At 44.9% G+C, this 12,870-nt stretch overlaps 1 protein-coding gene across 2 annotated transcripts in view; it reads left to right on the forward strand.

The window, feature by feature from the left end:
- The window catches only part of rab28 (RAB28, member RAS oncogene family), a 53,373-nt gene that overhangs the window by 2,217 nt on the left and 38,286 nt on the right, over nt 1-12,870 (forward strand). For both annotated transcript variants that reach the window (XM_060902512.1, XM_060902513.1), the window contains exon 2: nt 10,656-10,752. In XM_060902512.1, coding sequence (XP_060758495.1) covers nt 10,656-10,752 — 97 coding nt within the window. The remainder of the gene's footprint in view (nt 1-10,655; nt 10,753-12,870) is intronic.

Below are 12,870 nucleotides of genomic sequence, written 5' to 3' on the forward strand. Positions count from 1 at the left end.
AGTGATTTGGTCATTGAGAACAATGGTGACTAGTGGTTGGTCTTTGGGAATAATCGTCGTCAGTGATTGGTCTTTGGGAACAGTAGTAACCAGTGATCTGTCTTTGTGAACAGTGGTGTTCAGTGATTGGTCATTGGGAACAGTGTTGATCAGCGACTGATCATGGGGAGCAGTGGCGATTGGTCATTGGGAACAGTGTTGTTCAGCGATTGGTCATTGGGAACAGTGTTGATCAGTGATTGGTCATTGGGAACAGTGTTGATCAGCGATTAGTAATTGGGAACAGTGTTGATCAGCGATTGGCCATTGAGAACAGTGGTGATTGGTCATTGGGAACAGTGTTGATCAGCAACTGGTCATTGGGAACAGTGGTGATTGGTCATTGGGAACAATGTTAGTCAGTAATTGGTCATTGGGAACAGTGTTGATCAGCGATTGCACATTGGGAACAGTGGTGACTGCTCATTGGGAACAGTGATGACTGCTCATTGGGAACAGTGGTGACTGGTCATTGGGAACAATGTTGAACAGCGATTGGTCATTGGCAACATTCCTGATTGGTCATTGGGAACAGTGGTGATCAGCAATTTGGTCATTGGGAACAGTGGTGATCAGCGATTTGGTCATTGGGAACAGTGGTGATCAGCGATTTGGTCATTGGGAACAGTGGTGATCAGCGATTTGGTCATTGGGAACAGTGGTGATCAGCGATTTGGTCATTGGGAACAGTGGTGATCAGCGATTTGGTCATTGGGAACAGTGGTGATTGGTCTTTAGGAACAGTGACAATCAGTGATTGGTCATTGTGAACAATGGTGTTCAGTGATTGGTCTTTGGGAGCAATGTTGATCAGCGATTGGTCATTGAAAACAGTGGTGATTAGAGATTGGTCTTTGGGAACGTAGGCTTGTGCAAGTGCAACTCAGTCAGGCTTTACACTGGTAAAAGTAAAACCACCCTGTGAACCTTTCTAAAAAAAAAAAGTCAATATGTTTTTGTGTGAACACATCTGTTCAAGCCCCATAATCCCCAAATCTGTTTGTTGACATCCTTCATTTTCATTTTGCTCAGTGATAGCAGGAACAGGTGGACAGTGGCCTCAGCAGCAGGTTCGTTAATACCGGTACTGAAAGATTGTACCTAGTACTTGGTACTTTTTCAGTCTCAATATTCTGTGCAAGTGACTGACTGTGGCAAACATATAAGCCAAGATGAAAGTGGTTAAATTGACTGCAATGTGACATGTGAGGATGTGGAAAATTGAGGATGGGAAATTTATTTATAAGATAGACGGTTAGATGAGTTAGTTTGCTGTCTACATATTAAATTGATCATTTGCAGCATTTGGCTCTGGGTTAGGCCTGGCATGCTTAGTAGGATATTTAGCCAGGCGTTATACCCAATTTGCTTATGTGGACAAATTTTCAAAATGGGGAAGTGAATCTCCAAATGGAAGCTGGACAGGAGCCTAGTGTGGTCACAAATGAGGGGGATAAACGAGTCTGGGCACAGATGATCCTGTGGTGTGGGAGGGTAAACAAACGTGGGCACAGATGATGCTGTGGTGTGTGATGGTAAATGAGTGTGGGCACAAATGATTTGTTGAAGTGAAAGGGTAAATCCGTCAATCTAAGCCTTCCAATCCCCAGTTACACTCCATGAGCCTTCCAATCTCACTCCGGAATTATCAGAAGCCTCGATATGTTTTCATACGTTCGGTTTTTACAATGAAAACCTGCATGAGTTTGGATAAACTCTTAACATGAACAGTGGAGAGCAGAGATAGAGGATAGACTTGGAGAATTTTTGCAAATTCTGCAATAACCATCAGTGCTAGTCAGCTATATATATCTATATGTATCAAATTTATACATATATCTTGAATCAGTGCGTCTCCACTTTTCTATTATTTCCTGAAGAAAACATACTGAAACCAGTGCTGCATTTATGGTGCCTTGGAAGTGAGAATTTACAAGTTGCAATGACATCATGTCCCACCTTGGTACATTCGAAATGTGAAGGGGGGGCATGGCCGCAGGATTTTGGACTGAAATTGCAGTACAGCAGTGACGGCGGACATTAGCGAGTAATTTAGCAACAAGCTAGTCAGTGGACAGTAGCGAGAAGCATTAGCCACATGCTAGCTAGCTGGCTGAAGTTAGCGATGACTCGCATGCCAGTGTTGTAGCCGAGTCACTAAACCTCGAGTCCCCGTTGTTCAAGTCCAAGTCATTAAAGAAAATTTCGAGTTGAGTCCAAGTTGAGTCCAAGAACAAGACTCCAAGAGCACCATTTGACGGTGGCTGTTGCTACCTTGATGTAAAACCGTCTCTGCTACTGTGTTGGACGAACGTTACTGCTTGACTGCCCCGTTTTAGTTAATAGTCTCCAGATAAAAAGCTTGTTCATCGTTCAGCAAGCCCCGCCATCAACAGAGCAATGAACAAAGCGTGCCACTTCCTTCTCTGGGTGGAGTCTTGCCAAGTGACGATTGAAGTTCGAGGTTGTCCCCGTCGTCTCCTCGATAGTTCTTTTACATACGGAACACATAGCAGTGCATTTTTTTCCCACTGCACGAGACGTCTGTATAAGCAAAGTGGACAATCCTAGGGGTGTTCTCTCCAGGCATTTTAGCACCATTAATGTTAGTTTGTTCCTGAACATGATGTACGAACGGGTGAATGTGGATTCTCTTGCACGAAATTAGTATAAAAATGAATGTAGATATAAATATCTTAGGGCGGCACGGTGGTATAGCGGTTAGCGCTGTCGCCTCACGGCAAGAAGGTCCGGGTTCGAGCCCCGTGGCCAGCGAGGGCCTTTCTGTGTGGAGTTTGCATGTTCTCCCTTTGTCCACGTGGGTTTCCTCCGGGTGCTCCGTTTTCCCCCACAGTCCAAAGACATGCAGGTTAGGTTAACTGGTGACTCTAAATTGACCGTAGGTGTGAATGTGAGTGTGAATGGTTGTCTGTGTCTATGTGTCAGCCCTCTGATGACCTGACGACTTGTCCAGGGTGTACCCCGCCTTTCGCCCGTAGTCAGCTGGGATAGGCTCCAGCTTGCCTGCGACCCTGTAGAACAGGATAAAGCGGCTAGAGATGATGAGATGAGATAAATATCTTATGCCAAATTATTATGGCATGTTGCAAAAAATAAAGAAAAAAAATCCGTCCTCGTCTCCAATTTACGAGTCCGATTGCAGTTAATGCACGAGTCCCAGTCCGAGTCATCAGTGCTCAAGTCCAAGTCAAGTCACGAGTCCTTAAAATTAGGGCACGAGTCGGGCTTGAGTCCGAGTCCTGGACTCGAGTACTACAAGCCTGTCGAATTTTGATGATTCCCTTCTCAAAACAACAATTAGTATGGTCATTGTACTGTGCTGGTGTAATAACTGAGTTAAGCAGCCATGTTGATTTGATGTCTCTGTGATTGGGGAAGGAACTGATACTTCACAGAAACATTGCTGAACAGAAATGTCCAGAAATCTTATCCTGTCTGAATAATATATAAGGTAAATGTTTTTTCTCCTGTCTCCTAGAATGTTCAGCTCACTATTACCAGTCGACGTTATTATCGTACAAAATGACATATCTACTTTTAATTTAAAGTCCAACATTGGGATTATGCTGTATATCTCGTGAAATGTAAATGATTTAATATCTTGCCTCGCAAGAAACTTCACAGACTGTATTTAGCCTAAATCTTTGCCCATTTTTTTAAAGATTCCTAAACACACACACACTCACACACATGCATGATCTTGCCCAGACTCTTTCCAAGTGTATCAGTAGCAGGCATGGTAAGTGATGAGTGGATTACAGGACTGACGGCTATTTTTAACAAAGATAGGCTGTGTTTTTATCTGTCTTTATAAACCTGTTAAGGCTCCCTTCAGCTTTACTCCTCTGTCTGTTTGTGACTGGGAAAGTGAACCAAATCCCTGACAGGAGTGGACAAATTGTTTCTACCTTCGCTGTTAATTTATCTCCACACGCAAAAGTACATGGAGACTCTTCTGGAGTTTTATTTAAAAAATGCTTTTTGCATTTTCTTCCACAAAACACTGGTTTCTGAATTACTGGCACCTCTACGATTTATATTTTGAGTGAATTCAGATGTAATGATGAACAAGGTTGGCGAACGCTTGCAGAAGGGTCTTGGACAGCCTCCTTGCACAGCCAATGCATCATTTTGTTGACAAATCCACACATGGCCAATTCTTAAACTCCTGGCACTTGTGGCTGGGTTTTGAGCCGGGACTAGCCACCAGTCCTCACAAGAGCCACCGATTCTCACAAGAAAGCATCAGTGATGCAAGATCATATTTAACAGTGTTTATTTGGTACCTTTCCCTGTATCTCATCTCATTATCTGTAGCCGCTTTATCCTGTTCTACAGGGTCGCAGGCAAGCTGGAGCCTATCCCAGCTGACTACGGGCGAAAGGCGGGGTACACCCTGGACAAGTCGCCAGGTCATCACAGGGCTGACACATAGACACAGACAACCATTCACACTCACATTCACACCTACGGTCAATTTAGAGTCACCAGTTAACCTAACCTGCATGTCTTTGGACTGTGGGGGAAACCGGAGCACCCGGAGGAAACCCACGCGGACACGGGGAGAACATGCAAACTCCGCACAGAAAGGCCCTCGCCGGCCACGGGGCTCGAACCCAGGACCTTCTTGCTGTGAGGCGACAGCGCTAACCACTACACCACCGTGCCGCCCATTTCCCTGTATGTAGTCTCTTTTCTGTTGAACATGCCAGTGTCGGTAGACTCCATTTTGTGGGTTGTTTTTATTTAAGGGGAAACAGGAACTGGTCAAAGGCAGCAATTTTTGGTTTCTAGAGATTGACAGCAAAACTGCTTTAACCTCTTCAGACACCACACACACACACACACACACACACACACTCTTGTTCGCCCCAAGACCTCGAGGGGGAATTTAAGAGTATCCAGTTCACCTGTCGCCACGGGAGGTAGGAGTAAAACCATGTGACACAAGGAGAATATGTGGAACACCACACAATTAGTAACCAGAGCTCAGGATCGAACTCTGGAGCTCTGGGACATCAACACTACCTGCAGCACCAGCATGCCGCCCTGAAAAATACTATTGTTTAACAAAAACGCTTGTGTTAAAATGATTTTAATGGCTCGGTAAGTACATTACTAATTGAAGGTTTGAAAATTTATGTTTAATTTCCCTTATGTACATTTTACTTCTGAATCAAAATGTATTTATGATTAATTAGTTTTCATTTAGAACTTTGGAGCAGCAGCGAGTGGCCTATTTGGAAACTTTTAAGGAACGTCTCCAGGGTGACGCTCCCTCATGAAGCTGGTCGAGAAGTCGCTAAGAGTGTTCATCAGGAAAACTGCTTATAATTCAAAATATAAAGCATAAAACACAGTTTTTTTTTTTTTCTTTTTTATCAGACATCTAGTTTTTGGGTTTGTTTACCTGACATGTTTCGACGTACGACTGTCGTCTTCCTCAGAGTGTCACCGGATGTTAATTGGTGACGCATCTTTTATCAGCTGATGTTTCTGAAGGCGCTGGATCAGGGAGGCCATGGAGATCCGTAAGCGAAGCCCGAGGACCATCAACCGGGATGAGGGAGCATACATGCTCTCCCACACCTGGAGTGCCATCTTGCAGGGGACAAACAGACAGTAGAAGGCGTGACCGACCTGTCAATCCAGACAGGAAGGCCACGCCTTCAGAAACATCAGCTGATAAAAGATGCGTCACCAATTAACATCCGGTGACACTCTGAGGAAGACGACAGTCGTACGTCGAAACATGTCAGGTAAACAAACCCAAAAACTAGATGTCTGATAAAAAAAAAAAAAAAACTAACTATATTTAATATAAGACATAATGAACGTAATCGAAATAGCATAAAACACAGCAAAGATTTTTTTTTTCTTTTTGGTCACTGCATATTTCAGTGTATGTTAATTCAGAGGGTTAACGTCTTCAGTGTGATTCTAAAAGTGTAGAAATTGCAAAAATGAAGAAAGTCTTTCTATTAGCAGCCTTGTTCAAACTTTTGAGAAATTGGCTAGTGTACAGTTTCTGCACTTGTTTAAGTGGGGAAAACGTTTGCACATTCTCTTAAAGGGTGCCAATATATTTCTGGAACTGGCTCGAAATATGGCCAAGGATGTATGGTTAAAGATAGATAGATAGATGGAGGAATCGAGAGAAGAAAAAGAGCATTCAGAGGGAGCAAGCAAGACAGATGGACACATGGACAGACAGATGAATCGATAGATCGTGCAGGAAAAGTGAAAATGTAGCACAACATTTTCTATCAGAACAAAGAGGAAATATTCCCAAAACACACTTACTTTAGAGCAGTAATTGAGTATTTCTACTCCATTACATTGAGGTCCAGCTCATCTCAGCACACAGTGATCCTTACACATAACCCACTTTTGTTGAGTGTTGTGGTTCAGCTGAGGATTGTGTAACTGCTGTGTGTGAACACACTACCATGCCAAACCTCTGAGCTACAGAGTGTGTGTGTGTGTGTGTGGTTATCAATAACCATGTGTAGGCTTCTCAGTATGAGTCAACACTACTTTCCCAGCGTTGGAGTAATGGAACTTAACCAAGCATGCACACACAGAGGGTAGTGTGGTGGTTTAGTGTATACCGATTTATAGTGCCTTTTGGGCTTGGTTGTTCATTTGTGGTGTTTCAATTCAGAGAGTGGGAGTTGTGTGTGGTTGGTTCCCTTGTGTAGGCTGTTTTAATAGAATTTGGCTCTACACACACACACACACACACACACACTTGCAGTCATGCATGGATGGCATTATAAATTGTGCAGTCGTGTTTTTTATATTGGTACTCATTAAAATTAATTATACCCTGTAGCTCGTCACCCTTGCTAAAAATTAACGTACACCATACACCGGTCAACCATCACATTAAAACAACCTGCCTAATATTGTGTCGATCCCCCTTGTGCCACCAAAGCAGCTCTGACCCATTGAGGCATGGACTCCACAAGACCTCTCAAGGTGTCCTGTGGTATCTGGCACCAGGATGTTTGCAGCAGATCCTTTAATTGTGGAAGTTGCAAGGTAGGGCCTCCATTGACGAGTTTGTCCAGCACATCACACAGATGCTTGATCGGACTGAGATCTGGGAAATTTGAAGGCCAAGTCAACACTTTTGGCCCTTTTCCACTACCCTTTTTCAGCTCACTTCAGCCCGACACGGCTCACGTTTCGACTACCTCAGAGCAGCACGACTCAGCTCGCTTCAGCCCTACTCAGCACCCAAAACTCGCACGGTTTTGGAGTAGGGCTGAAGCGAGCCAAACCGAGCCGAGTGGGGCTAGGGGCGTGAGGAGACACTCCCCTGTGCACTGATTGGTGAGGAGGAGTGTCCTCACATGCCCACACACGCCCTGCGAGCACGCTGGGATCTGTAAACACCGTAAACTCGGAAGAAGAATAATTACGAATTACGAGAATTTCTGAAGCCTTATGCGCCTCGCCTCATCTATACGCTCTTGCCAGTATCTGTTGGCGTTGTTGGTGACAACAAGCCACAGCACCAAGACCAGCAACACTAATGACTCCATGTTTATTGTTTACTCTCCGGGTTGTGAGACTACCGCTTAAAAGATCACTGATGTCACTGTTTGCGCCGCCTAATGACATCACGTGATGTCCACCCACTTTCTCTAACTCCACCCAATGTGTCCACCCACTTCCAGCCAGCACGGTTCAGCGCGGTTGTAGTCGAAATGCAACTCCAACAGCCCCACTCAGCTCGACTCAGCCCAACTCAGCCGTGCTGGTAGTGGAAAAGCGGCATTTGTCTTTTTCCTCAAACCATTCCTAAACAATTTTTTTGCAGTGTGTCAGATGCCGTACAGATTTATCAATTATGCAAGTAAATCATGCTGCGTGCAAAAGAAGATTTTTATGGAGGTTGCTGACTTTGAGATAGGAATTTACAGCTTTACTCGCCAACTACAATTCATGTACCATCAAGGGGAAGCTATGGCCTAATGGTTAGAGAAGCAGCTTTGGAACCAAAAGGTTGCCGGTTTGATTCTCTGTACCAGCAGGAATGGCTGAAGTGCCCTTGAGCAAGGTACCTAACCCTCAACCGCTCCCCAGGCTGCTCTGGGTACATTGCACGTCACTCTGGATAAGAGCGTTTGCCAAATGCCTGTAATGTACCATGCACGAGCCCACCTTTTCCAGGCAGGCCAACTGAACCATGCTTGAGCACGGAACACGGTGAGCACAATAGTCAGATGAACCAGACTTTAGGGGTCAGACTTGCTCAGGCATGGTAAACATTGCCTTTTGTGAGTACACCATTAATCCCAGTCTTGCCTACTCCCCTCCCACCTGCTCCTAACCCATACAGTCTGCTCCCACGGACAACCTTGACCAATCCTGCCTGCTCCTGCAGACTCATTTGACAAATCCTGCCTGCTGCTTCAGAGGATTTAACCAATCCCACCCATTCCCACCAACAATCTTGGCCTATCGCATCTGCTCACTCAAAGTTTGACCAGTCCTGGCTGCTCCCTCAGAAAGTTTGCAGAATCCCACTGACTCCTGTAGAAGTTTTGATCGATCCCACCCGATCCTGTCAACACTCTTAACCAGTCCTGTTTGCTCCCACGTAAAGTTTGACTCATCCCACCTATTCCCACATGCACTCTTGACCAATCCTTTGTGCTCACACTGAAAGTTTGACCAAGTCCACCTACTCTCACAGACACTCTTGACCAAGTGTCTGCTCATGATTGACTGTCCCCTCCTTCAGAAAGTTTGACCAACTCCACCTACTCTTGCACAAAGTTTGACCAATCCCACAGACATTTCTCACTCTTGATCCTGTCTGCTCCTTCAGAAAGTACGATGAATCCCATCTGCTTCTGCACAATGTTGGACCAATCCTGACTGCTCCTGCAGATACCCATGACCAATCCTGACTGCTCCTGCAGATACCCATGACCAGTCGCACTTGCTTTTGCGGAATGTTTGCAGGAGCAGTCAGGGTTGGTCAAACATTTTGCAAAAGCAGGTGCGACTGGTCATGGGTATCTGCAGGAGCAGTCAGGATTGGTCAAATACCCATGACCAGTCGCACTGCTTTTACAGAATGTTTGACCAATCCTGACTGCTCCTGCAGATACCCATGTCCAATCCCATCTGCTCCTGCAGAATGTTTGACTAATCTCAGCCACTCCCAAAGAAAGTTTAACAAGTCCTGCCTTCTTCTGTAGCGTTTGCCCAATTCCACCCACTCCCACTCACGCTTGACCAATCCTGTCTGCTCACACACACACACACTTTGACCAACACCACGCACTCACAGACACATTTTTCACTAATCCCTCCCATTCCCACAGATGTTCTTGACCAATCTCTGAACATTCAGTAAGGCTTTGGCCACGGAAACAACTTGAAGATGAAAGACTGCACTTTCCGGTTTTTCTCAGTGACATGACACAATGTATTTTTTGCCTTAGTTAATCCAGCTTTGTCTGACTCACTCTCTCTCTGTAAATATGAATCAACTGATCACCTGGAAAATACGACTGTGCAGCTCAGGGGTTCAGGAAATGAGCACATGACATCGGCTTGATGACTGACAGCATACTTACCATACGATCAGTGTGCGTTTGCTTCACGTTGTATGTAAGTCTGTGTTCAGGATGGTAGACGTCTCGTTCGAAAAGTAACAGCATTGAGAAATAAATATGGTGAGAGACGAAAATGTCAGTGTCCGAGCGTGCGTGTGTGTAGCAGTTAATAAATGTCGTGGAGTGTGGGAATATTAATCCTTAATCTGAATATTAATATGAATTAAGCTTGTGTGTGTGTGTGTGTGTGTGTGCGTGTGGTTGGACTGATGAGAGCCATGAAGTTGGAGTCACTCTGTCATCAGTCAGAATGGATGCTGGCACATGCACAGTGCTCTTTGCCTTTTCCCACACACACACACACACACACACACAGCCTACACTCTACACTGACTGTGTTTTTGAGTGAGTGGTACATTGAGTTATGTGGTGTGTGTCGGGCGTGCACACTCACTCACAGCTGTACTCCTAATAGGCTCTGATGTTCTGCATTAAGGAGCTGTCAATCAAAAGTGATGTCATACTCAGATACTAACCACACTACACACACACACACACATACACACATACACTCATTGACACACACTCAGCGTGGGAAGGCCTGCGTCAATTTTTTTTTTATTTAGCTCACTGGCAGAAGAACCAAAGTGACCATAGTGACCGAGTGTTCCAACAGCAACATGGACAGCCGTGTGTGTTTTGAAGAGTGTGTTTTAAAGTGTGTGTTTTTGTTGGCGTGAGCGAGGCTTAAAAGGAGGATTTGTTTGCTCACAAGGTCCTTTTAGGTTTCACAGAGCTGAACACAGAATGATACAAAAACAAGATTTTTGTAAACCGGTATATTACAAAATAATATTTGGAGTAAGTTAAATAAGAAATTATAACTAAAGTGGAACTAAAAAGACTGCCTCTGAAATAAAACATGGACACTGTAGAGTCTCGAAAATGAAATAAAATGAAGTCTCTCTCTCTCTTTGTGTCTTTCTGTCTGTCTGTCCGTCTACTGCTCTCTCCTAGACATCACTCGCCACTCGTTTTGCGCAGGAAGCTTTTGGGAAGCAGTACAAACAGACGATAGGGCTTGATTTCTTCCTCAAGAGAATCACACTGTCAGGTGAGACACACACACCAACACACACACACACACACACACACACACACACACACACACACACACACACACACACACACACACACACTAAGGTTTCACAGTCAGCACTGAGGGAGGTGAAAGTGAAGTTGACGGAGCTCAGAGTCATTAACACGTCCCGCCAACCTGCGCATGCACATTGCAAGTGTATTATGTCGGGTGAACACAAGTGCACTCTCAAAGAATTCTGCCTGATTTGCCAAGACCGAGTCCCATTTTACATATTTATTAGGTGGTATTAAGCTTCACAAATATTCCACAGACTTTCGACTCTGTGTGGTTCAGCATTTTGGTTCTTTCTTTCTCTGCTTTTTATGTCGTGTTGTAAAGCATCTTGAGCTGAATTTTAAATGTATGAAAGGTGCGATGTTAATAAAGTTTTAATATTATTACCTCAAACTTTAGAACTCTGATCGGTTTTTCAAGTCTTTTGGAACTTCACCATTTAACAGAAAAGTCTGTCGTCAAAGATATTTACTTTATGATTTTTGCATCTCACAGATCAGATATATATTACACACCCACACCAATCAGCCATAAGATTAAAACCACCTGCCCGATATTGTTTAGGTCCTTGTGCTGCTAAAACGGACACGAACTCCACAAGACCTTTGAAGGTGTGCTGTGGTATCTGGCACCGAGACGTCGGCAGCAGATTTGCAGTAAGTTGCGAGGTGGTGCCTCCATGACTCAGACTTGTGAGTCCATGTTCATCCAGCACGTCCCAGAGATACTCGATCGGGTTGAGCTCTGGGAAATTTGGACGCCAAGTCAACACCTTGAACTCTTTGTCATGTTCCTCGAACCATTCCTGAACAATTTTTTTGCAGCGTAGCAGGGCGCGTTATCCTGCCGACCAAGACCATTAGGGAATACCATTGCCATGATGGCGTGTACTTGGCCTGCAACAATGTTTAGGCAGGTGGTTTGCGTCCAAGTAGCATCCACATGAGTGCCAGGATCCAAGGTTTCAAAGCAGAACGCTGTCCAGAGCGTCACACTGCCTCCGCCGGCTTGCGTTCTTCCAATAGTGTATCCTGGTGCCGTCTCTACTCCAGGGAAGTGATGCACACGCACATGGCTGTCCACATCAGACCAGGCCACCTTTTTCCATTGCAACATGGTCCAGTTCTGATGCTAACATGCCCATTGTAAATGCTTTCGGTGGTGGACAGGGGTCAACATGGGCGGCACTCTGATCGATCTGCAGCTACGCAGTCTCATATGTAACAAACTGTGATGGACTGTGTGTCCCGACATCTTTCTATAAGCGCCAGCGTAAGCTTTTTCAGCTATTTGTGCAATTGTAATTGTTCTTCTTCTGGCAGATCGAACGAGACAGGCTAGCCTTTGCTCCCATGCTTTCATGAGCCTTGGGCGCCCATGACCCTGTCGCCGGTTCGTCAGTTGTCCCTCTTTGGACCACTTTTGGTAGATACTAACCATTACGTACCAGAAACACCCCACAAGACCTGCCATTTTGAAGAGCCCTGACCCAGTCATCCAGCCATCGCAATTTGGTTTTTGTCAAAGTCACTCGGATCCTTACGCTTGCCCGTTTTTCCTGCTTCCAACACATCGACTTCAAGAACTGGCTCTTCACTTGCTGCCTAATGCATCCCACTCTTTGACAGGTGCCATTGTAACAAGAGAATGAATGTTATTCACTTCCATTGTCCGTGGTTTTCATGTTGTTCTTGATCAGTGTTTTATGTATATGGAAGGAGTCTCCAGTGTCAGTGCTTCGTAACAGAGGTGAATCAGTAGCTTTCAGTTTTCCAGCAGTGGAAAGTCTTCAGGACTTTGGCCTTTTGTGCTTTTCTTTGTCATGAGCTACGTTAACAGGAAGCAACTTGTTTCACAGACGTTCCACAGCACTAAATATGACTATAAACGGATAAAAATACATGCATGTTATTTACCAGCAGGGAGGTCCATATCGTGAAATACCGTGACCGAGGTCTTGAAAGTACTGAGCGAGTCCCTCTGGGCCGAGGTCAGTATTCAAGGCCGAGGTCACGGTATTTCACCATACGGCCCGACCTTAAGCTGGTAAATAATATATTTATTTTTTTCTTTCCC

Source organism: Neoarius graeffei, chromosome 20 (assembly GCF_027579695.1).
Source record: "Neoarius graeffei isolate fNeoGra1 chromosome 20, fNeoGra1.pri, whole genome shotgun sequence".
NCBI classification, from domain to species: domain Eukaryota; kingdom Metazoa; phylum Chordata; class Actinopteri; order Siluriformes; family Ariidae; genus Neoarius; species Neoarius graeffei.